The sequence below is a fragment of the Centroberyx gerrardi genome, chromosome 20, assembly GCF_048128805.1.
Source record: "Centroberyx gerrardi isolate f3 chromosome 20, fCenGer3.hap1.cur.20231027, whole genome shotgun sequence".
NCBI lineage: Eukaryota > Metazoa > Chordata > Actinopteri > Beryciformes > Berycidae > Centroberyx > Centroberyx gerrardi.
In genome coordinates this window covers 20616315-20642175 of record NC_136016.1, presented here as the reverse complement: position 1 = coordinate 20642175, position 25861 = coordinate 20616315, and the positions used below count along the sequence as shown (strand labels likewise).

Here is a 25861-nt window from a genome sequence, read left to right as displayed (position 1 = left end):
GCAGCTCCAGTGGAGTTTGATATCAGAAAGTGTTTCAGCGATCTAAAACCTCAGCGGTAAACGTCAGGTTTCGGTGTCAGTCCCTCAGAATCAAAGAGCGAGGGCTTCTTTCTAGAGCCGCCATTTTGCACCGAGAGACGTTCAGCAATCATACAGGGAGAAATCCATCGTAGAAGAGGAGAGAGACCAGTTTCTTCACCCACAGGAGCACCCACTCTCATTTTCTTGCTCTTATTGTCGTCACCTAGTATATGTGTAAACCACAGCTGAATGGAACAAGTTCACACCCATTCTCTGGGGGGTTTTTGAAAGGCAAAGTAGTCGACAAGGCAGCTTGAGGGGAAGTTGAATAACTTTGAACATCACAGATTGATGATATATAACAAGAAGGGAATCTGAGTGTGGATTTTTCCTTCAGTGTCTTATTCGGGCAATCAGTAAAATCTGAAATGAAATCCGTTTCTCTGCATTTTCACAAACTGTCTTTTCTCCTTTTCTTTCCATCTCTCTCCACTTTCTTCAACATTGATTTTTCTCTTTCATTTCCCCTTATTATGCAACCGAATACTCCCACACTTTGATTCACATTCTCTCCCTTTTATTCTTCACTTCTCCATTATTTTGCACACATCTTTTCCTCTCCTGTTTCCACACATCCGTCTTCATTTCCCTCTCTGCTGCATTATAAAGGACCGGTTCCTACATATGGAGAGTTTGGTACGTTAACCACTGATTCTCTTTACTCGCCATCCCCCTCTTCTTTTCTGCTGCTTTTCTTTTTTTTAGTTAGATTTAGTGTCTTCCCATCTTCCTATCTGTTTTTGTTCAATCTTTATCCTTTTTTCTTTATCCAAGCTTTTTTTTTTTTTTTCGTAAACACTGTTAGTGTGTCTTTGCAATCCTTTAATTTGTATTTTTCACAAGAACCTTGGCTTATAATTTTGTTATTCATATCCCATCCTTCCTCGCCTCCTCCTCCCTTCTTTCCTCCCTCCATCCTTCCCTTCTCTGCTCCCTTCTTTCCTGCTCTGACGATGTGATACCTCCTCACTCCCACCCTCTTCCACGTTCCCCCTCTTTCTCTCCTTTTTCTTTCACCCCTTCCCTTCCTCCCTCGCATCTCTCCTCCCTCTAAATCACTTTTACCCCTTTCCTCCCCTCTCTCCTTTTTAATTTGCTCCTTTGTCCCTTCCTCTCCTCTTCCTAAATCACTCCCACCCTCCCCCTACCTTTCCCCCTTTCTCTCCTTTCTCCTTCTCTCCTCCCTCTAAATCACTCCTACCCCTTTCCTTCCCTCTTTCCTTTTTCATTACCCCTTCCTCCCTTCTCCCTAAATCACCCTAAATCCACCCTACCTTTACATTTCCCTCCATTTCTCTCCTTTCTCTTTCACCCCTCACCTCCTTTCCTCTCGCTATACTTTCCTAACCCCCTTCTCTCCTCCCTCTAAATCACTTCTACCCCTTTCTTTTGCCCTTTCATCCCTTCTTTTCCTCTCCTCGCTCTCTTCTCCTGCCCTTTTCCACTCTCTCTAAACCCTGTCTCCCTACTCCTATTCCCTCTTTCTTTTTCTCCTTCGCCTCCTTGCCTCCACTCTTCTCCCTCCTCACCTCTAACTCCCTTTTTTCTTATCCCCCCTTTCTCTTCTTTCTCTTTCACCCTTCCCTCCTTTCCTCTCAATACTCCTAACTCCCTTCTCTCCTCCCTCTAAATCACTTCTACCTTGTTCCTCTCTTTCCCCTTTCATCCCTTCTTTTCCTCTCCCCTTCCATCCTTTCCCCCTCCCTCTAAACCCGCTCTCCCTGCTCCCATTCCCTCTCTTTCCCCTTGTCTTTCACCTCCTTCCCTCGTCTCCTCTCCTCTCCTCTCCTCTAACTCCCTTTTCTCTTATTCTCCCTCTTTCTGGCTACTCCCCTAACTCTCTTCTCTCCTTCCTCTAAATCACCTCTGCCCTTCAATTTTCTTTTTCCCCTTTCATCCCTTCTTTTCCTCTCCCCGCTCTCCTTTTCCACCCCTTTTCCCCTCTCTCTAAATCCGCTCTCCCATCTCCCATCTCTTTCTCCTTCGCCTCCTCACCTCCTCTCCTCTCATCTCCCTCCTCACCTCCTTGCCTCCTCTCCTCTAACTCCCTTCTCTCTTATCCCCCCCCCCCCCTCTCCCTCCAGGCCGCTGCGCCCCCATGAAGAGCATCTCCAGCAGCCTGAAGGAGACCATGAACCCGGGCGACATGGTGCAGGACGCCATCCACAACTTCTCCCCGGCGTACCAGCAGTACACCCAGCAGTCCACGCTGGAGCAGGGCGCCCCGCCGCCCGTGTCCCGCACGCACAGCGCCGTGAGCGGCCGCGGGGACACCGAGAAGACCCTGCTGCTCAGCTCCGACGACGAGTTCTAGACCCAGAGACGTTACACACACACACACACACACACACACACTGCACATGTACACACACACACACTCCGCTACCGCAGCCTGATCCGATACAGACTGCCCGGTCCTCTAAGGAGTGAATGGTTAGAGTTGTGTGGGGTTTTTTTTGTGTGTGTGTGTGTTTTTGAAGTTAGTGTGAGTGTGAGGACCGTACTGACACACACATTTCTGCACACACTTTCACTTCAGCGTCTGACTTTTCTCTCAAGCCATTACCTAGAAAGTTCAGCGGTTGCGTCAGTTTTCGGAAACTCGGTGAGTCAGACCTGTACTTACTGAATCATACTTGACTTTTGAGATGAAGACCAGATTTCTGGCTGAGGCAGAAGCTTGATTTTACATTACAGCTCAGCTAAATACAACAACATTTCCTTTTTTTGAATTTTGTCGCCCAATGGCAATATTACAATCTGGATGGATTTTATTTTTTACTGGTTTGACTGGTATTTTGTTCTGGGTTTTTAAAGGGAAGGTGTGCACAACGGGGTTTAATTTTTAAGGGATGTTGCAAAAAAAAAAGCGAGCGGGGTTAGCGTTGATGTCAGTCGACTGTGTCCTTATCGATATGTCAGGGAACATGTGAGAGCGACGCAGAGCAGATTATAGATTATAGATTATAGATCAGCTGCGGTGTCAGTCTGGTGGGCAGCAGCAGCAGCAGAGCCGGTGGGGATTATACTGGTGGAATTGGGGCATTATTTGTATGCGAGGGATTAAGGCTGGTGCTGGTTCAGGCAGGCAGGAGGACCTCTGCCGGACACAATGTAGGTTAACTGGATCCAGGGGATGTAGGTTAAAGCTAACCTTAGATGTTAGCTGTTAGCCTGTTCTTATTCAAGGGGCCCTATTATAGGAATTTGAATTGTCCTCTGTTAATATGCATACATGATCATGGATGTTTAATGCAGATATTGTTAAAATTTGGGCTTGTTTGAAGGGTTAAATTTAAAGTTATTGCATTTTCAAAAATCCATCCGTTTTACAGGCAGTTTGGGACTAACTCCACTCAACGCATCACAGCTGGACTTGGTTCTGATTGGCTCTCCTCACTAAACGATTATTAAAATCCTTCCAATCAGGCCAGTTTGGGCTGACGAAAACCCCTGTCGGCCAATCAGAGTCCAGTATTGTGACGGTTCTGCCTGAGAGGACTTGGTCTTCAAATTCCTTCAATAAACACTCTTTTAAATAAACTACATTTGTTTTGCAAAACATCACAAAGAGCATTATTCTTATCCTGAGCCATAATATATCTAAAAAACAAAATTATGAGAAATTAATAATATGGGACCTTTACACAGTAGGATGTTCATCTCATGTGTTTTTAATGTGTCACTCAATATTCACTCAGTTAAAAGTAACATGAAATGCATAAACTTTAGACCGTTATGTTTCTTGGATGCTATTCAATTTTTTTATTTTGTTTTTATGTATTTTTTTTTTTATTTCACTTCAGTAGAGCTGGTTACTTCATTACTCATAATTCGGGTTCTTGAGTCATCTGAGTGAGTCACACCGCCTGAGAGTCTGCTGCTCTTTACTGTAACACACCAAGTACTGAGTCACCGCTCTGTGTGAACACCAGAGGGCAGCATGGAGAAGACACACACACACACACACACACACACACACACACACACACACACACTTATCTCCAAACCGCAGACAGGCCATTATCGCTCTTAATTATTGGTACACATGCTTTGTTTAAGCGCCAGTCTGAAGCCTTTGCCCCCTCATCTTATTATCACTTTCTCTCTATGTATGTGTGTGTGTGTGTGTGTGTGTGTGTGTGTGAGTGTGAGTGTGAGTGAGACCCAGACTGCGGTTTTGGGTCTTTTTCATTTTTACCTCTGCCTAATATAACATATAGTGTTTTGAACAGGAGAGATGCTAAGTCTTTGCCCAGGAGCAATAGCCTATTTTTTACACTTTGATGAGTTTTTGTCTGAGTAATTGGGTCGTTTCGTTTTGACATGAATTTATAAAGTGGTTTATTTTTGTCATTATGGCCAGTATATCAAGTCTCATCCAGCTTCATTGGGCCATGTGTAACTTCATAAAAGCTCAAGTCACTTAAATGCCAATTAAAGTACATTGCACTTGTCTACAGTTTTAAGTTCAAAGTAGAAAGACTTCACTTCTAGTTAGCTGAGATATTCTGATCTGGAGCAGTTTGACTCATTTCAGATCATTTAGATTCCGACAGTGGCAAAATCAATAATCTGATTCCCTCATTATTGATTACAAGTCGTTGGCCACAAAAAGCCTCTCTTTACTTTTTTACAGTTTATGCAACTTCATTTTCATGTTGAATTATGACAGTTATCAACCAATATGGGTTTTTGAAAGCCATTAACGATACTGATATTGTTGGATTGAAGCTGCTGATGGCCAATCTTTTGTTTGTGTGTGTGTGATATTCAATATTAAATTTGACAGTTTTCATGCCATAAAATTGCAAAAAAAAACAACAAGGATTCAGTGTTTCCCCCCAGTTTTCTTCTCATCAGGGTGGAAAAGCCCCTGAAACAGCATTTAGAGCATCATGGGACACTAAAACTCTTCACTGAAACCAGACTAATTAAGTCTTTTAGTTGCATTTCAGCTCTTTAAGGCAGAGCGACTGACTGGACCATATCTGATTTTCAATAAAAGGTCAATATTGGCCCGATAAATATCAGTCTAACCCTACTTCAAATGCCATAATTCAATTTCAAGCTAAAGACACTTGTTTTCTGTCTCATCTTCTGCTGTTTTTTTCTCTCATGCACTCTTAACCTCTGTCTCTAAATCAGCGGTGTATCTTATTTGGTGAGATGTATATGAATATCTGAGGAAATACTGTAGGATTTATTGATGTTGTAAATAAAGTTTGTGTGTCTACAGGAGGAATATTAGTGATGTATGTTGAATAGTCATGTATGCTGTAAAGCTTGAGTTCACGAAAAAAGACTTAGTTTTGTACTGTTGGTTCACAACTGTCTTTTTTTATTATTATTATTTCAATGACTGTTTTTGTTTCTAGTTCTTTATATATTATAAAGCTGCTCATATGATGCTATTTTATGTCAAAATGATATTCAAACAAAGTGGATAAATATCTGGAGAAACAATAAAGATATTGAGTTTATCGCTTGTGTTATTTTTTTATATATTTTGTGTCTTGTTTTCTCAGTTTGTGTAGACAGTCATGAAAAAACACCAACCTCTAATAGCAGAATTGAACAGATTTTCATTCAAAAATTCACCTTTGATGTACATGTGGTGGGTTTCTAGACTCTTCCACTCAGTTTTCTCCCAAAAGATAAACTTCTGTCTATCAATCTCTTTCCCTGTTTCAGTGTTCTGCTTTTTGTTCCCTCATATGAAATCCAGCAGTGAGTAAACGGCTGTGTACCTGTTGTATATTCCATCTTAAAGGTGCTATATGTAGCATTATTAAACATCAATATATCATTGTCTAATTAATTCTGATATCTTGGTTTAATCACCATAAACAAATGAGACCATAGTCAAGATAATTGGCAGCCTCTATCTCACATTAGCACACATTATAGTTTGTTTTTCTCAAAATTAAGACTACACTTCCCATAAACCCCCTTGCTTCCTGTCACAAAGAGGATGTTGATTCTTTGGTTTTGCTTTCCTGAAGAGGATCAAACATGTTGGAAGTGATTTCTCCATCTTCCTTTCCCCTCATTCCACCATCTGCTGCCAGAAACTCTTTCAGCTTTAGCTCCGTTTGCTCTGGAAGAACAGAACCTCTTCCTGTTTCGTGCCGTAAAGCGATCCAGCAGATTTCCCTCCAGATCCACCAGGTGGAGAAACTATGGAGGATGCAGAGTAGAGGCTGACAGGCTTCTCTGCGATGGTCCCATTTGTTTAAGGTAATGATAGTAACGTCTCAAAATGATAAACGCTAAAATGCTGCATATGGCACCTTTAATATCAACATAATTCTCCCTGCTAAAAGATGATATGAGAGTGTGTGATCTGCTCTGTGGGCCCTAATCAGACTAGGAAACACACTCAATCCACAGATGAATATGAGGTCCTGCAGAAAAGTGGTGGGAGTGTAAGTTCAGTTTTTAGATCATTAGTTCAAGGTACGCACTTAAGAGTCACACATACTCATCCATGTATTTATACACCGTACAAACAGTGTATAACGGTATCCGGCCCACTTGAGATGCATTAAGGAACATTAGGGACTTACCAGAGGAACTACAAGGAAGATATCAGGAGTCTGTTGGTGTTGCTGAGTCACTAATTCTGCAGTTATTGTGTGTCAGACTCATCAGTGACTTAAAATGAACTTAACTTGTGGTGAATTTGTCACAATAATACTTGGAGAAATAGCGATTCTCCCTAATTACACCTAACATTTTTAACATGTAAACAAAAGAGGAATTATTACATTTCATCTTCGGTCAGAAACAAGTTAACTTTATATACTTTTGCCTCAAATTATATGATTTTTTTGATCTGCAGTGATAACTTCAGGATTGTACAACACAAAGATCCAGTTAGATGCCACATACACCCCCTGGCCCACAATCACAAGTACACCGTTTTATGTACAATATATACAACATTTATTTTAATTAATATATAAAATAGACAATGTACTTAAATTTTCACCATAGAAAAAATACATGTAATAAATACAAAGACCATTTTTGTTTTGTGGTATTACAAAACATCCAGCACAATTTGACAGATGTGAGACGTTAAAATATTACTGAGAATAAATGCTTTGCAACATTGATATTCATATAGCTAAATATATGCCTCATATCTTTAGGAGTATTTGTCAACACAATATAATGTGTTACAACGCCTGCTTTTAAAATGATATTGCTAGCACTATTCGATGGCCTAGTCCTCCATTAAATCCCAGCCTATTGGAGCTTAGTTAACACGGCTTTACTGAAATATAACAGATTAAGGTTTTCAAGTGAATTAAGCACCGCCTCTTTCCACCTTCTCTCTCCCAGCCTGCCTTCCTTCCTCACTTTCTTTCTCCATCTCGCATCGACTCTTCTACCTTCTCGTTCCATTCTTCTCGCCCGTCTTTCTCGCCCTCTTTCCACTATTTTCCTTCAACATCCCCGTGGACCCGCCCATCCTGCCAATTCAGAAGTGACCTTAATTTTTTCCACAAACAACATACACATCATTATAGAAAAATAATATCCCTCCAAGAAGCCACTATGACAAGCCAGTACAAACATGGCAAAAAACACACACACACACTGAAAATCATCATACAGCAATATGGCCATTGGCTTTTAGCATATTTCTACATAGCTAATAATTAACATTTTGAAAAATAATCATCGTCGTCACACAGTACAATAATTAGACGTGAGAATATCCCCAAACTAGTCATACGCAAGTACTTCTGAAAACATACATAACATCACAGCACTCGTTAGCTTGTCTTTTCGTAATATCTATCTTTAAATACAAATAAAATATAGAATATAGCTCTGATAAATGTCACTCAACATTTTCGTCTCTCAATGGTACGTACAAACATTACAAAAAAAGAACAGATAACAGGAATGTATGAAGAGAATTTGCATCGACTTAGCGTAATTCCTACCAGATGCGGCTCTGCGTTGACGCATTTCAGCAAAATGACCAACATCTGTTGTTGGGAGTCTACCAGATATGGGGAAAAAAAGCCACTAGAGACTGTAGCAAAGTTAAAGCACAATAATACCTATGGATACTGAAGGGCGCATGGTGGATTAGAGATCAGACAATACTAGACTCCATAGAAATAACAAAGAAAAGAATGTGTGGCCGTGAACTCTCACGAAGGAGCTCCGGCGGTCTGTTTTTCAACCTTTCCCCTCCAAAGTTTGCATTCTTTTAGCTCCACTCATGCATTAAAGGCATTGGATTAATGTGAGAAACGCTTACACCGGCCGTATACCACTACAATACAGGGACAATCCTCAGGTAGAAAAAGGTAGAGAATACGGGGTGGTGATTCCCAAAACACTGGCTGCTAAGAAATTCACCGTTTCAATGCGCCGCTTGCAGAAATTCACGATTAACAACTGACTAACAAAACTGTTTTTTTAAATTCTAGTCGGCACGGGCTGGCATGAGAAACAAACTGCTAACTTCAGACTACATGTGCACCAGGAATGCAGACACAGTGGAGCTGGAGGAAGCTGCAGATACGTCGGCTCCACCCTGGCATTTCAGTTGTTGGTCAGGCGCCATAAACCGGAGCGGGGAGAAGCCGGGACCTTCCCCGCAGCGCAGCCAGAGAGCACCAGCTTCACAACCGGCTTTGTCGAGGGACGGTGCTGGAGAAACACCTCTGGTCTCTTGTTCCGGCCTCAGTCTGAGCGGCCAGGTCGCCACTGTCCGTGTCCATGACTGAATGTGAGGGTTTTGTGCAGGTAGGTGTGTGTCGACTGGGCCTGAAAGCACTGTGATTCGCCGTGAACTCCTCAGGGTTGTGTGAGCGCGTCGATGCTTAACGCCTCGTTCACAATCGAACCCGTTGCATTTGTCTCTCTCATCAGTCTACGCCTCCGGAGCTTCGGAGCAACGCGCCGGCTCAGAGGGGAAATTTTTTTGCAAAAACTGAAATCAACTAACCCATATGATAATAAATATCACCAATGTGATTAGAATCAGCCATCATGAACATTTTCAGTATTAAGAAGGTAGTAAATTTTGAATTAGATTGATTTTGTGATCCTGTAAACATAACCTTAGGATTTGGAATCAAGTCTCTATTACTGTTAGTTTCATAGTTATGGCTAAAAAATGCGAATTAATTGTGTAATGGCCAAAATCCCAGATCCGAATCACCACCAAAATCTAATCAGCTGTTCCCAAATTTCGTGGAAATCCACTCATAATTTCTTGCGATATCCTGCTGACAGACATAAAAAGTAACTAATACAACCTCCATGCCGGAGGTAAAAACTGTCCTCTTCCTACTTCTGTCTATGTTTACAGTCTGTTACCAAAATTCAATATATTTCACTGCGTTTCCAACGTTCTCCACTAGGAGACGCTGCACTGCCACTGAAATCATCTCCCATTGGAACGAACGGCTTCCTGCATATCATAATCCAACAGGAGAATGAACTGTGAACGAGGCGTAATGCAGACGAGTGTTTAGTAAGTGCCTTTTAATATCTTCCTCCTATTCTCCTGCGTGCGTACGTGTATAAAATATGTGTGTATGCATGCATGTGTGTGTGTGTGTGTATGCACGTGTGGGTGTGTGTTTGCATTGCAGGTTGTGCGTCCCTCCCCAGTCCGGTTGCAGCAGCCCCTCCTAGGACGCTCCCTGCTCTCTCTGTGGTTGGGGCTGTGGCGGACTCTTGACGATGGTGATGACCGAGGCGGTGTTGAGGCGCGGGGCGGTGGCCAGCAGGTTGCCCCCCCCGGCCTCCAGGCCCCTGGCGAACCTCTGCAGGGCGGCCAGGCGGGCGCCGAGGCCCTCCAGCTCTCTCCTCATGCCGGCGTTCTCGGCCCCCAGCCTCTCCACCTCTCTCTGCAGCTCCTTCTTCTGCTGCTCCAGGGCCTCGCGCTGGGACACCCGCTTGACCCGGCAGCTGGCGGCGTAGCCCCGGTTCTTCAAGGTGCGCCGGCGCTGCTTCAGCTTCTGGACCTCCTCGCGGGACAGGCCGCGCAGGTGGAGGTTCAGCTCCCGCACCGACAGGGACATGAGCTCGCTGTCCGACAGGATGGGCACGTTCTCGCCGCACTCCCTCTTCACCTGATGGCGAGAGAAAGGAAGAGGGACAGGGAAACAGGAAGGGAGCAGGCAGAGTTGGGAGTCGGAGGAAGTGATGAAAGGAAAAAAACAAGAAAGAGAGAGAGGCGATATAAGATTGGGGTCAAAGAATAATTGATAGGGATTTGAATCAAGTTAGTTTCTTATAAACATTGCTGTTTTCCCTCTTACAAAAATAGCTAAGGTCATGAACGTGAGTCATTCTTCTTGAAATAATAAAAGTGACTTGTAGTTCTGGCCTCGTGTTACCTTCAGGGCTTTGCTGCTTCTTTCTGTCGTCATGGTCTGACTTTGTCTTCAGTTTTTCCCCCACGCACCAGTCAACACAGATACACACACTCTGGAAGAACAGAAAAAGGACAAAAAAAAAAAAAGGTGTTATCACATGCGATTCAGAGCATCGTGCCGTTTTGTTCCCCATCCAGCCTGACATTAACCATCCGCTCACAAGATGGCCAGTCATGTGTGAATAAAGAAAAGGAGAACCCGCCGATCCTTCATGCTTCTCCAAATGAGGTCTCCCATTAAAATCCGTGGTTTAATATGAAAGGCATATGAGGTTTTGAAAGTGGCGTGCTTTCTCTGCTGACTGGAATAGTGAGGGGGAAGTTATCATGTGTCCACCCTTTGGTTGCTCAAAGCAGGTGTCCTAACCAATTCCCTCAGCACTTCCTCTTGTCAACACACACCAACGGTTCAAAAGTCTCAGTGTGAAAAAGGCTAACCAAGGACAGGAAAATTGTTTCTTGCAGATCTCTCTCGCTGTTGATATCACTCCTTAACTACAGCCTTATCAATATTAATGACGATGAACTTTTCTTAAAAGTTACACTGTGCTGTAAAACAAAAAGGAACAAAAATATATCAAAACAATAAGCTATAAATCATAGAGTCTATGCACATTTTCAAACTTTCTAGGTTTTATTGCCTTGAGGTCTGAAATGAAATGAATCAGACTTTTTCCCCCCAATTTCAGTTTGACATAGTAACCAGCAAAAAGACACAAAAGGTTGCTCATTTCTGACATTATATCAAAATGGAAAACTAAAACACCATGGTTGGGTAAGTGTGCACACTCTTCAAAATGAACAGTGGAGTTTTCAGCCACTAATAGTGCATGTGAGCAAAGTGGGTCCAGGACAACAACAAAAACAGGTGTATCAAGTGGTTTTCGACCACGAGGATGTACGAACACGCCACGAGCACGGAGGAGGCGTAGGACACAATACTGTGGAGAGAGACGATCCAGGTTCGGTTCCTCTCTGCTCACTCAGTATGTTGGAAGAAGAAAGAGACATAACCGAGTTTGGCAGAGCAAAGAAATGAAAACCTGATTGTAATGTTGAGTGGAGAAAACAAATGGATAAAAGGAAACACTGTATTAATACTGGAGAAGCTTCAAGTCAGAGAAACCATTTTGTACGGATGTGGACATAGCATTCTTCTTACTCATATGGCAAGTTAGCTTACTAGCTAGTCTAGCTATGTTACTTGTGTTACCGTCCTATATTGAGCTGGAAATTCTAGTAAATGATGTGCCGATGGGTGAAGTAGCTGGTATGCTGACCTGAAACGCCTGCAACTTAGACCATCAATCAAATGAAGGGGCAGAGCTTCCTATCAACGCTGCACTGAGATCCAGATGTAAACACTGTAGCCTTGTAAACATTAAAAATGAAGACTTTCTGAACATCTTTGAAGGTAATAAATCTATTCAATTGTGGTCTAACAACAAATTCTGAATGTTAAAAAGTTGTTTACATGGAAATGGAATGCTTGCAGTAACAAGTTGTAGTAACAGTGGTATGTCTGTCTGGATAAGTCTCTATCTAACTTAGCACTTCTGTATTTGGGAATTTTCTCCAATTCTTCTTTGCAGAAGAGTTCAAGCTCACTCAGATTACATGGGAACTTCCTACGCACACCGCTGTTTAGGTCAGCCCACAAATGTTCTGTGGGATTCAAGTCCAGGCTCGGACTGATCTTACATTTTTCCCCAGCCATTCCTTGGTTGATTTGGCTGTGTGCTTCAGATTGCTGTCAAGTTGAAAAATGAAATTCTGTGTTAACTTCGAGCTTCTTTCCCAAAATGCCTCTTATCATGAGCTATTCATTTCCCCCTCTGTCCTGCCCAGAGCCCCTGAAACATGCCGCCATCATCATGCTTTAACAGTAGCTACTGTGTTCTTTGTCTGACAGGCTGTGTTGGCTCTGCACCAAACATATCTTTTGGAATTAAGATCAAATTTAGAGCAAAAAGCTCTACCTTGGATTCATCAGACAATAACACATTTTCCAACATGATTTTGGAAGACTGACTGCGTCTTTGTGATTAGTTAAGATAGGATTGGATATTCTTTTAAGTGAGAAGCAGCTTCCGAAATGGTTATAAGCATGTTATATGCTTGGACTGGCCAAATTCTACCATACAGTCCTGCAGTAGTTTTAAGGCTGCAGTTGGCGTCTTGGTAGCTTCCCTGGTGAACTAGCTCCTGCCATGGTCATCTGTCCTGGAGGGACCTACTGGTCTAGGCAAAGTCCTGTCGTTGCCATATTTCCTCCACTTCTTGATTATAGTCTTCACTGTGTTCCAGGGTGTATTTAAGGTCTTTGAAATCTATTTATATCTCTCTGCTACTTTTAAAAATCCTTAAGACATTGGTTAGCTCCTTCATACCAAAGCTGGCCTCTGCACACTGACATACGCAACGCAGAACCCTTCAGGGAAATCCTGTTTTTAATTGATCCAATTAGAAAATTAAAAGTTCAGCTGAATTCAGGTGAAGGCAAATTAGCTTTGTGCATGCTCTGTAAAGTTATACATAACCAAGGTGTTTTGATAATACATTGCTGGAAATTAGTAGCCTTTTGTTTTTACCTCAATTTTGCTGGTTACTATATTGTTTCAGGCCTCAGGGCAGTACAATCTAACAGATTTGAAAGCACAGACTTTTGATATCTGCTGTACATAACCTGTGAATATTAAGAGACTTGTGTTGCTGTCTCCCTTAAGGATGATTTAGCAAAATTCAGAAAAGTATTGCACTGCCAACAAACACGTCCGCAATACAGACAGAACGACAGTATAATGGAAGAAATACAAGTCAAGAACAAGTGAACAAACATGAATTTTGAGTCGTACATTTCCTCAGGCAAAGTTTAGGGCCCCTGATTTCAATCGCAAATACTAGATCACATTTTATGTAAAAGTTAGACTTCAAAACAATCACATGAGCTTTAACTGTACATGTACTACTCCTTTTATCATGTGTTGTTACAGCCAATTCAACCCCACAACTACTCCTCGCCCAAAGCACGTGTGGAAAAAAACCTTTCCTTAAATAGCACCTGCTTTAAAGGCCTGTAGTTTGCTGACCCTAAACTGCATTTCCCGAAATGCGTGGGAAGGCGAGGTTGCTGCAACAATGGTTGTCCAACCAGCCAGCAGACGCCGGCTGTAAACCGATGTGACCGTTTCATAAAGTCAGAGTGATTCAGCAATAAACCGTCTGCCCCGCCAACAGTGTCCTTGGTAGGAGACTACAAGCTCTGACCTGGCTTTACTGCATCTGTCTAATCAGCAAACAACACAATACACTTATGACTGTACTTATATCACGTTAGAAGGCATTAGTAGTACTAAACGTGGCTAAAAAGAAAGCAACATGTGAACTCAGCAATCCTATGCCAATCACACAACCTGTGTTACAGCCACAACAATGACGTTAAACACTCAAACAGCTATTCTTTCCACTTGAGGACTGACTAATTAATATAAATACAACCCCATTCCAGACATGAAACGGTATTTTTCCCTGTACAACCCCAATCCACCCATGTCCTTATACGGAAAGGAGCTGGCGAGCTTGGAGTAGCATGCTAGGCGCTGCTATAGTAAACAGCCATCACAAGTGCGCACGACATCCATTTTAGCAAGGCTTTAAATAATCCCGTTTAAATTGTTTAAAAACATACAGCTTCAAATGACGTAAGAAATCAACCCTCTGTGTGTAATAAAGGTTAGACATGCGTAAATATAGCGAGCGGGGTCAAATTATCCACAGCATCTGAAACATTTTTGTTGCTTTGCTGGCTAAAAAACATGCTAGTAGCACCTTAGCATCAACGGTTTCTGACGAGCTAAAGCAGATTAAAGCCAACAGCTGCCTGCTCACTTGTCCTTGGTTGGGAAATCGTAGGCGAATACCAGACTTCAATGTTTCCACTGTCAGTATCAAAGTAAATATAACGTTTTAACGGTAAAAAACGGCGATTTACCTGCTGGGTCGAAGCGAGTCTGGCGACAAAATGTCAGTCCGCCTTTTCCCGGAATTACTCTGCTCTCTGAGGTTGGATTCTTTCATTCATAAAAAACACAAGCGACAATGACGTAAGGTCCAAAGAATGAGGGCGGATCCTCCCCGCCCCCACGGCGTACTCCGGGAGGATGTAAACAAGGAATCCCTACATCCCAGAAGTTTTCCATGACCAGGCGCTTGCTTTTTTTCCCTTGGCCTTTCTGCCATAATAAGTTCCCTGGAAAAGATAAACACTTTACTGGAAGAGACTTCGGTGTCACACCTCACGAATGTTATTCTTCAGAATCGGACCTATTTGAAGCCAAAGAGAAGCCACGTCCATATTTAAAAGCTCTAAGAGGGAAATTCAGCAGAATCCACATAAAAAAAACTGTTTTGCAAACACACAAAAATACACACGGGTAGAAAAAAAAAGAGTTAGATACTAAAAACCCTAAAGGTCATCAACAAAAAAGACCCACCTCCACCCCACACACACATAGTTTACAGTTAAAGAGTGACGTGCAAGTTAAAAGGTTAAAAAAAAAAAGAAACATTTTTGAGTTCTGAGATTAAAGTCAGAAACTCGGAATTCTACTTTTTTCTCAGAATTCTGACTTTAAAGTAAAAAAATCCCTGAATTCTGACTTTATTCTCAGAAAATGTAAATATATTTTAGATATACTTGGAGTTGCAGATATATGTTGTCAACAGTGCATGGGAATTGGGAGGAATGTGTTTCCAGTTTAAAATATATTTTGAGTGAATGTCATTCATTGGTTGGTTAAGTGCCAAAGTGTCTGATACAATATATTCTATACATTCCTTTTCCTCAGTTATGCTGACCCATTAATGAAAAGAAATAGTATTTTCTTAGTGTTAGTTTGATGTTACACAGCAGCCTACAGTGGGAATCCCAAACCGTTTCATGTCAGGGAGTCCCAAACAGATTAAACACATTGCACTACAGACCTTGATATGAGAAGATTTTACTTACATAACTGTTTATTATAGTTGTAGTAGCTGTAATAACAGTAGAGGGAGTGAAACCTATGTCGAAAGTCATTCTTATGTTCTGTGTACCAAGATTTAGTGAATGAAATAACGGTAATAGTACATTTAAACCTTTCTAGGACCCCTAGGGCGGCCAAGACCCCACTTTGGGAACCACTGGCACAGTATTTTTGTGTTGTTGACCACACAGCCTGATATTAGACCTCCCGTACGGCAGGGGGCGCAGTTCATTTTCTCTGAACCAGCCAGTGACCCCTGGCTGCTCCCATCGGCCAACGCACATGCACGTTTCTGAGTGACCTCAGGCTGTCGCAGGACCAATGCACGTCTCGTAGCATTAACATTTATGCAAGCCGGTGGAAAATCAGGAAAATCACACTAAACCGACCAACTATTTTACCGTTTTTCCAGCGACTCAGACGCTGATCCAACCGGACAGTCAAGGGCGGGCTAGCAGGCACCATGGCCGGAATCGAAGAGCTTTCCCCCGCTGCGGGCCCGGTCGCAACCCGGCCCCCTGAAGACGAGATTGAGGATGAGGACGATGAAGATGTATGTAGCTACTCATTGAATTAGAAGTCGCTAATGTAACTAACAATGAAAAGTTCGTGTCATCGTGTGTAGCTTGTTCTATTTTTCTGGATAAGACTGGAAATAAGCGGCTAATGTTACTGCTAGCGAACGTTAGCTAACCTGCTACCGGATAGTTTATCCTGGCTTTGACCCCTTTGTGAATTCATGCCCGTTGCCAGTATAGGAAAGGTTAAATAGTCATTTTTTGGCATTTCATGTCAGTAATTACTTTAGTATCATGTCATTATCTGCATGTTCTGGTAATGACTAGCCAAGAGGCCCCATTCATACTGTATCGATACCAGCTAACCCAACCTCTATCATGGCCCTGTTAGGCATAGTCAGTGTGTATTTTAGTTACTTAATGAGTGAGTGTGTATTTGTTTTCGCTGCATGTTTTCGCCCCATGAGAGGTGTTAAGGTGGGGTTGCTGTGGGGTGTTCGTTTACAACCTCAGCGTAGTCCAGATTCAAGTTCAAGTGTGTTTATTTGTCATACACACAGCATACACAGGGTAAACGGTGCAATGAAATGCTTGTATGCTGGGTCCTCTCAGTATAAAAAAAAAATAGGAACATGTAATTCACAAGCAAATAAAGAATCCAATTAAAATGGAAAAAACAGAAGTTAAGAGGAAAATATAAAAGTATAAGAACATAATGTAGTGCAAGTGATGTCTAGTGCACATGAAGTGTCATAGTGTTTGTAAAGTGTTTGACTGTCCATATTAAACAGTTACTGCTGCCAGAGAGTGAAGGTGTCCTAAGACAGTGGTCAGTCTGATGGCGTGTCTCTGATCCTGCAGGTCCTAGTCGGTCATGTCTGATGTTTGTGTTCCTCTCTGTTAGCTGGACGAGACGCTGATGGAGAGGCTGTGGGGTCTGACAGAGATGTTTCCCGACACGGTGCGTAGTGCTGCTGAGGTTTCTGCACACTGCTCTGTCTCCCTGGCCAAGAAATTATACAGGTATGTTTCATCAACAATTGGGGATGTTGTGTCTTTACTTTCCCCCTCTCCTTACTGTGAGAACACATCGCACGCTATGAATGTGTGTGGGGTGGCAGGGTAGCCTATAGACCGCCCTGCAACTGGCAAGTTTTAGGTTTGATCCCAGCAACTGCAATTTGTCCCGTCAAAGTGTCCTTGAACAAAACATTGTACCCCTAATTACTGACTCATTGTAATGCACTATGGATGTCTCACTGTTTCATGGTGTGTGTGTGTTTCAGTTTCTCCCGCTCGGCGCTCTGGGTGGGCACTACCTCCTTCATGATCCTGGTGCTTCCTGTGGTGTTTGAGACGGAGAGACTACAGCTGGAGCAGCAGCAGCTACAACAGCAGAGACAGGTACAGTGTGTGTTTTTGTGCACATGCAAACGGATGTTGACATCTAATAACCAGCGGTTCCTCATGCTTGGGAAGCCTTGCATAACCAAATGAAGCAAGGACAAACTGCAGTCTGGACCCATGCTCATATTCAGCTATTTCTTCATGTGTTAACTGGTCTGAACACCAGAGAGTACAAAGAGTGCAGACAAGTCCATCATGCTTAGCTGAAGTTACAGGGACTGGAATCAGATTTGTTTCGACTCCCCACCGCCACCAAAATCTCTCACCTGGCAGGGGGACAGGTCACCAAAACTCTGTCCAATAAACAAGATACTTGTGAGTCATGTGACTTTTGTAATTGGTAATTGGTCAGTGTGAAGCTGAAAAAACCAAATACAAAAATGCAACAAAGTAAACATTTTCATTATGGTTTAGACCAAAGAAAACAAACTGTAGGTGTGATCGCACCCTTATAATCCATGCCCTACTTTATCAGATTACAGAGACTTTGTGTGTGTGTGTGTGTGTGTGTAGAAGATGGCACTAACACTGGGGCCACACAAGCTTAAAATGCACACATTCATGGTACTGTAAAGTCATCTGTATATAAAAGCCCATACCAAATGGCACGTAACACGGTTTTTAGAATTATTACAGAGTTATGACGCTGATAACTGACCCGACTGATGCCCCCTTCCCTTCCAGATCCTGTTGGGGCCCAACACTGGGATGTCTGGTGGGATGCCGGGCATGATGCCTCCCGCCCCGGGCAAGATGTGACGAACACGACGGCCCGACACGATGATTCAAGAGCCGCCGCTAACGGTGGAGAGGGGGGCGGCTCGACGAGGAGAGACAGAGAGACCAAGGAGAAGGGGAAAGAAGAACCAGAGGAAAAAGCAATGTTATGCTCATTCCTGCATCAAGGGTTGGCCAATCGGATGGGAGGAGGAGGATGATGTCACGATTGTCATTTCCTTGGTGTTGCAGTGTGATGCCTCTCTCTCACTGTCTCTCCTTACTCCCAACATCTTGCAGAGACTGATTTCCTGGAACACTGTCCTTATATTTTCTTTCTTTCTTTTTTTTCTTTTTTTTAAATATATGCTCATAGCGATTATAAATAATGCGTGTTCCTTAGGGGACAGCAGGTACAGGTGGATAATTATAAAAATGGGGTGTAAAACAGCCTCTAGAGGTTACAAATTGTATGTGTGCAGTCTGAAGAATGTTCATGTAGACGTGTTACTTTCATTGGTATTCTGCGTTGAAACTCTTTGTCCATCGTCAGATGTTTGCTGGTTCCACTTGTATGTGGAGAATAACGGTGAGAGAACATCTGACAGAACAATCCTACGCAACTGGGGTGCGTTGTGAGAGGTGCAGCATACACAATGTAGCAGATAGAAATGTGATATACAGATTGGTCTGTTGCACTCCTGCCTTTTCTACATGGTGCGTTTCTATCTGTCCATTTGTGATGTTTCACCACAGCATGGTAGGGCGTGCGATGCCACTTACTTGTAGTCGTAGTTGACATTTTATCGTGTCTACTGGTTTTGTCTGCACCCTACAACCGACCAGTACCTGACACATCCAGGTAACCATGGTGATCCTGTTGATGGAGGGGTTGTACTAGGCAACGAAACCCAGATAGCATGCGGTTTTGCAAAGAGAAAGCCACAACATGTTAGAAGTTTTTACATTATCATGTTTCCCAATGAGAATATGTAAAGTAAAAAAGTCCTTTGAGACAGAAAATGCCTCATAAGTCTTTTGACAAGTTTGGCCCCGGTGGGTTTTTGTGATGAAATGTCTCAATATTACCATAACATGTCCAGTTCAGTCTTGAGAGAATGTAATTTCCTTTTCTCTGTTGTCAACCATTTGGATTTTACAGTCTCACCTCTGCACACTGAGCAAATCTGTCTGTTTTCAACATGACTGCGCTAATTAAAACACCAATGAAATGGAAAGCATTGTCTTTACTTTGAATGGTTGTGATAAATGTCATATTGACTGAGGTAGAGTATATTAGGTAGAGTTATGATGTAGCTACTAGACTTCAAGTAACTCAAATCACTGAATTATTACTATAGTATTTTAACAAAAAAGTGCTGTTGTGACAAAATACCTTGTTATAGATAGATTACAGTATTTGACTGGGACACAATTTAGCAGCATGAAATCAGATGCTGCCTTCAGGTGCTCCTTGTAAGCTCCTACTCCTGAGGTTGGCAGTAGTCAGTCGTAAATGCAACATAAGCTACTTTATGTTCACATCATGGAACTTTTACCATCAGTTGTCGACAGGGATTCAATGCTTTACGCACCCTAAATGTCGCATCATGACAACTCGGGTATCGGGAAAACTGCAACTTCCCCAGTCATATGCTACCTTCAAGTACTCCTTGTAAGTTCCATTTTCTGATTTTGGGAATCATAAATAGGACGTTTCGTGCATTCAAGTACTGTTGGTCGTAATTAACAACAACAGAGACCCTTTAAGAAAAGCCACTCTGTAGGTGGCTGTCACTGTATTTCATAAATCAAATGGCACAGAGCTATTTTGTACTGCAGTGGTAGGATGAAGACAAAAATGTGTATCAGGCACAAAACTGGTGTTTTAATTAATTTCTTAGCCATAACTTATTGTATATACAGTATGTAATAACTAAAAGTTTAAGAGTGAAATTATAGGAACATAGAACAATACTAATTATTTACATAAAATGGCAAACAATACAATGTAATAAAATATATTACTTTTACCATTGTTGACATAGGGTCCACGCTGTCTGTCTCTAAATGTCACATTTCAGCAACTTGGGTATCAAAGCAAATTCCAACTTTCTCATTCGTATTCATCACTTTGTGGGGGCATTCATGTGCATTTAGCTCGTAATTATGACATTGCCACCAACATCTAAAGGCAACAATATTTTATCTCTGTTTCTACTATAAAACCTCCTTGGGTCGTTCATGTTCGTAGTTGAAGTATTTCCGACAGCACGTGAAGGCAACAAGAGTTTTTGTCGAGGATTCCCGCCAGACGGCGCGCGCGAGCTGCCTCAAGAAGCAAAGATCAATCTGCATTTCACTTAAATTGATTTTTTGCTATTAGTTTACTATTCTCATCGTTAAAACTATTTGTATATGATAGTTTGATAGTTTTGGCTACTCTGGTGACAATCTTGATTATCTTGAGAGGTGTTGAAAAGTCAGAATATAACGGTTAAAGTTAGTTAAGTTAGCTAGCTGGCGTTTGTTGAAGGTAGAAAGACTAACGTTAGCTAATGTTAACAGTAACTACCTATCACTGGTTATCATCAAGCTAACAGACTTGCTGTTTGACAGTAATCGAACCAGCAAATTACGTTTTTTCGCCAACTTGTCATCCATACCTGCATTCAAAATGAAAGCTGCAGAGGATCAGGTTGTGGAAGACGGTGCTGGGTACCAGGATGACGAGGTGAGAGCAGTTTCCTTTGCATTCATTTAACTTAGCTATGGTGGCCCCCACAGGTAGGAAAAATGTAAATACAATGAAATTCAATCATCTGGCCTTATTTTTCAGCCCACCAAAACAAATGCAATTACTGCATGTCCAGATATCATCATATAAATAGTCAAATAAGAGCCATTAGTAAACTACAACACATAACATTAATGGACCTCATCTTGGAAGGGCCCCAGGCGCAAACCTGTAATCTCAGAGCCAAAAGTTACCCTCACCCACCACATCTAAAAAAATTCAACACTATAATGACATAACAGGACAGTATGAGACAATACAAAACAGTCTGCCAGCCTGAGAGAATTAACTTATTACCACTGCTAGTGCTGTCTTTCAAGTAAAGAAAAAAAATTCCTATTTTATTACTGGGTTACTCCTCAAAATTTTAGCTCATGTGCTTGGGTATTTTTTTCTTTGTCTCTGCCCAACAGGAGTCGTTCTTCCAAGACATTGACCTCCTACAGAAACATGGGATTGTGAGTACAGCAGAGCCAAACAAACCCAAAGACGTCACATCAAATGAAAGGTCACTTCTCTACACACTTCATTCTTCCTCTGCTATAGTCTTCTCTTTCCTTTCCCTCCCCCCACGTCTGCAGAACATGGCAGACATCAAAAAGCTGAAGTCGGTGGGTATCTGCACAGTGAAGGGGATCCAGATGACCACTCGCAGAGCTCTGTGCAACATCAAGGGCCTGTCGGAGGCAAAGGTGGAAAAGATCAAAGAGGCTGCTGGGAAAATGCTGGTGAGAGGAGATTTACTGTTGTGAACTTCCTGCCATTCTTTCACTCATTTCGATCCTTTCTCTTCACGGCCTTAGAAACAAACTGGTTGAGAAATGAGATAAATAACGACGTAAAGAGAGTTTTATGTGTTAGATTGTGCTCTTTACATTGTAGACCAATGGTTTCCAGACCGCCTTTGAGTACAGCACCAAGAGGAAGCAAGTGTTCCACATCACAACTGGGAGCCAGGAGTTTGAGTTAAGACTGACCCTGACGTTCATAACAATTCCCTGCAGAAATTATTTACAACCTTACAACATTTTATATTTATTTATGAATACATATATACCAGGGTAGGGGCCATTCATGAATTGAATTGAGAATGCATGGTAAATTCCAATTCAATTCCTGGAGTTGGAGTTGGAATGTCACCCAGCTCCAAGGAAACAGAATTGGAATGACCGGAAACAGAATTGAATTCCATGAAATTCCATGAAATTCCACTTCTAAGAGAGTTTGTCTTGACTTGTTAAACATTATAAATCAAACGTTAGGAATCAAATAAAAGACAAGTTAAACAAATTAAATACATTGAATCATAATGTATGTATTACGATTACATGTTATGCATCAAATACCACCTGAAAGGTTCCTTTAACATTTCATGATATTCAGTATTGATAATATTTAACACTACGTGTAATCTCAGATATGTGGTAAGAAAAAACAAAAAACATGGAATTTCACAGAATTTCGTTGAATTAAATTAATCTTCCTGAAATTCCAATTCTGTTTCCTGTAGGTTTTTTCAAATTCTGATTCCAGTTCCTCAGTTGAATTAGAATTGATGAGTTCATTCATGATTTGACCCCAGCCGTGATATACTGTATGAGAAATTACCACCGGACAACAATGCTGGCAAATTTTTGCTGCTGCTAGCAAATTTGTTGACTCTAATCAGACACATTGGCATTTAACAAATTGTCATTTGGAGATCTGGTTTTATTCTATAAATCTACTTGGCTGGTAAAATAGTGAAAGTAAATTTAGAGATTTACCAGACACTGTGGCTGGTGGACATGAAAGTTAGTTTTTTTGATTGTGTATCACTCTAAATATCCCCGAGTCATGACAAAGCTGTTACAATATATGAATTGTATCTCTGCAGTAAACTGATGGGTGGAGGTGTGGAAAGTATGGCGATCACAGAGGCCTTTGGAGGTGAGGAGACACCTTACTATACTTCACTGCACTCTGCTCCGCCATGATGACTTCCTTTTGTTAAATATATTATTAGACCGCTCAAATATCACTCAGAGTTTCAAAATATCCAACTGTATTTCATCCTACAGAGTTCCGCACAGGGAAAACACAGATTTCTCACACACTTTGTGGTGAGTGAGGAGTCTTTTTAAAATCTCTGCTCCAAGTGGTTAATAAAACTATAAATTGATTCAAACTGACTCTATGTCTGTGTTGTCCAGTCACAGCTCAGCTGCCAGGAGAGGACGGCTACAGCGGAGGGAAAATCATCTTCATCGACACAGAGAACACCTTGTATCCTCACTGCTGGGAAACACCATACGCTGTTTGACACGTGCCATTCGATGGATGATTTTATCCCAAATAGATTACAGTGAATTCATGAGTGAATACATTTTAGCATTGGTGGCCCTTGTGGGAAACTTGGCAATAGTTAGTGCCATGCTTTACGCATTGAGATATCCAGGAGACTATCCCACTGTAGGGTCATTTTGAAAACATTGTTGACAGATATTCTGCTCAATTTCTTTGGTATGTGTCACGAAGAAACTATACAGTGACAGTTCACGTATTCAACAGGACGTTTACTATCTGTTATTACAACCCCATGTTATCCTTGAATTGCGACTTGCTCATTGTGGAGCCATTTTTTGCCCTGATGAAGACCTTATGGTTGAAATGCGTTGGCTCTAAGCCATGACAATAATAGCTTTTTAAATTTCAAGCATTTAGTCTCTTCCCTCCTCAGTGCCTTGGATATTGTGCATACAGCTCAAGAGTTTACTTTTTTCTCACTGGAGGTTTTCAATCTCAGAGCTAGTATCTCAGTTTTCTACAGATTTGATTCCTGTTCCCAATGAGCAGCTATAAACCTCAGGACTTCACTGCTGTTTCTTAATCCACGAGGGCACCAAGTGTTACTTCTGTCTATCCTTGACTTGTATTTGTCTGGTTCCAGTCGCCCAGACAGGCTGAGAGAAATCGCTGACAGGTTTAATGTGGACCATGATGCCGTGCTGGACAACGTGCTTTACGCTCGGGCCTATACCAGTACGAATCTACAGTTAATTTACACTAGAAAAACTTTGATAGTTTGAAGAAAGATAGTCTCATTTGTGGTGTACAAAGGAGAATATACACTGAAAAACTGTCTCACAGTGTTGATATAAGTTTATAAGGTTTCTGTTCTTCCTGCAGGTGAACACCAGATGGAGCTGCTGGACTTTGTAGCAGCCAAATTCCACGAGGAAGGAGGAGTCTTCAAACTGCTGGTACATGAGAGAGGAAACTCTAAAAACACCACACATATCACATTATCATCTCTTTTTGGTTTTCCTTTCTCTCTCATTGCAGTCATCTTCTCAGTGAAGGTGTTACAGGTCAAGAGCTAACACTTTCTTTCTTTGTTTTCTCTTCAAAAGAATGTGTATGATAAACAATACATAACTTCCGCAGCAGGGATTCTCGGCCTCGCTCCTCTCAGTCTCCATCTTGTCTCCCGGCAGATCATCGACTCCATCATGGCTCTGTTCCGGGTCGACTTCTCCGGTCGAGGAGAGCTGGCCGAGCGGCAGCAGAAACTGGCCCAGATGCTCTCCAGGCTGCAGAAGATCTCTGAAGGTCTGAGCCGGGGCCAACTATATCAGTGTTGTCATGAATGAACTCATCAGTTCCAATTCAACTGAGGAATTGGAATTGGAATTTGAAAAAAACCTACAGGAAATTGAATTGGAATTTCAGGAAGATTAATTCTGTGAAAATCCATGTTTTTTTGTTTTTTCTCACCACATATCTGAGATTACACGTAGTGTTATATATTATCAATACTGAATATCATAAACGCACAACATGTAATCGTAATACATACATTATGATTGAATGTATTTGATTTGTTTAACTGTCATTTGATTCATAATGTTTGATTTATAATGTTTAGCGAGTCGAGACAAACTCTTAGAAGTGGAATTTAATGGAATTTAATGGAATTCAATTCTGTTTCCAATTCCAGTTCTGTTTCCCTAGAGCTGGGTGACATTCACATTCCAACTCCAACTCCAGGAATTGAATCGGAATTTACCATGAATTCTCAATTCAGTTCATGAATGGCCACAACCCGATGTGTTTATGTAAAAGTCACAGAAAGGGAATGTGTTCAACAGGGAATGTGTGCAGAAGTAAATACAGTAATTTATGGACTAGTTCTCTTTTTATGTCTCACTTGATGGTCTCCGTAATATGCATATAAAGGGGTAATGTTCCCTATAATGATGATTACTGATTTCTGATTCATTTCATTGGCTTTGATTTGTGTTTTCTTTAGAGTACAACGTAGCAGTGTTCATCACCAACCAGATGACAGCTGACCCCGGTGCAGGAATGACGTAAGAGACCTCTCAGTCGGAATAAATAAACAGGACGGGTTTTTGTTGTAGCTTGTAATTCTGTTTTGTTGCTGACATATCTGGTGCAAGCATTGATGGGGTGTTTTTCAGGTTTCAAGCCGATCCCAAGAAGCCGATTGGCGGGCACATCCTGGCCCACGCCTCCACCACCCGGATCAGCTTGAGGAAGGGCCGCGGGGAAATGAGGATCGCGAAGATATTTGACAGGTAGTTACCGCCGCCTTTGTGTCAGTTCAAAGGGATTTTGATGCAGATCACGCCACAAGATGCCTTCGAATGCAACGCGCCACTCATTCAGCATTCACAGGGGCCACTAACATGCTTTGTTTTTGTTATTCCTCTGCTCATTTCTCTTTTTTGCGACTTCCTCTAGTCCTGATATGCCTGAGAATGAGGCCACTTTTGCCATCACTGCTGGAGGAATTGCTGATGCCAAAGAGTGAAGAAGAAGAAGTGAAGTATAGAGACAGACCATATACCATTACAGTTGCCTGTTCCCATGCATTTTAACTTATTTTTAACTTATT

General features: G+C 41.9%; 4 protein-coding genes across 4 annotated transcripts in view; 3 read left to right on the top strand and 1 right to left on the bottom strand.

Moving 5' to 3' along the window:
- tmem184ba (transmembrane protein 184ba) overlaps positions 1 to 2395 on the top strand; it is a 20275-nt gene extending 17880 nt beyond the window's left edge. The window contains exon 8 of the mRNA XM_078290789.1: positions 2166 to 2395. Within this exon, the coding sequence (XP_078146915.1) occupies positions 2166 to 2395 (230 nt within the window). The remainder of the gene's footprint in view (positions 1 to 2165) is intronic.
- A 4634-nt stretch (positions 2396 to 7029) lies between these two features.
- Positions 7030 to 14618, bottom strand: maff (v-maf avian musculoaponeurotic fibrosarcoma oncogene homolog F). Its single transcript, XM_071905184.2, has 3 exons — positions 14490 to 14618; positions 10461 to 10551; positions 7030 to 10193 (listed from the first exon to the last, which is right to left on the bottom strand). The coding sequence occupies exons 2-3, from the start codon at positions 10491 to 10493 to the stop codon at positions 9750 to 9752; spliced, it is 477 nt and encodes a 158-aa protein (XP_071761285.1). The 5' UTR covers positions 10494 to 10551; positions 14490 to 14618; the 3' UTR covers positions 7030 to 9749.
- Positions 14619 to 15812: 1194 nt separating this feature from the next.
- Positions 15813 to 19421, top strand: tomm22 (translocase of outer mitochondrial membrane 22 homolog (yeast)). Its single transcript, XM_071905188.2, has 4 exons — positions 15813 to 16075; positions 16945 to 17063; positions 17327 to 17444; positions 18132 to 19421. Exons 1-4 carry the CDS (start codon positions 15986 to 15988, stop codon positions 18204 to 18206), a joined length of 402 nt encoding a protein of 133 aa, XP_071761289.1. The 5' UTR covers positions 15813 to 15985; the 3' UTR covers positions 18207 to 19421.
- Positions 19422 to 20841: 1420 nt separating this feature from the next.
- On the top strand, positions 20842 to 25841 carry dmc1 (DNA meiotic recombinase 1). The gene is made up of 13 exons (XM_071905187.2): positions 20842 to 20898; positions 21375 to 21419; positions 21543 to 21689; positions 21844 to 21926; positions 22838 to 22890; positions 23022 to 23063; positions 23154 to 23226; positions 23891 to 23982; positions 24130 to 24203; positions 24438 to 24552; positions 25253 to 25313; positions 25425 to 25541; positions 25708 to 25841. The coding sequence occupies exons 1-13, from the start codon at positions 20842 to 20844 to the stop codon at positions 25775 to 25777; spliced, it is 1029 nt and encodes a 342-aa protein (XP_071761288.1). The 3' UTR covers positions 25778 to 25841.
- Positions 25842 to 25861: the final 20 nt, after the last annotated feature.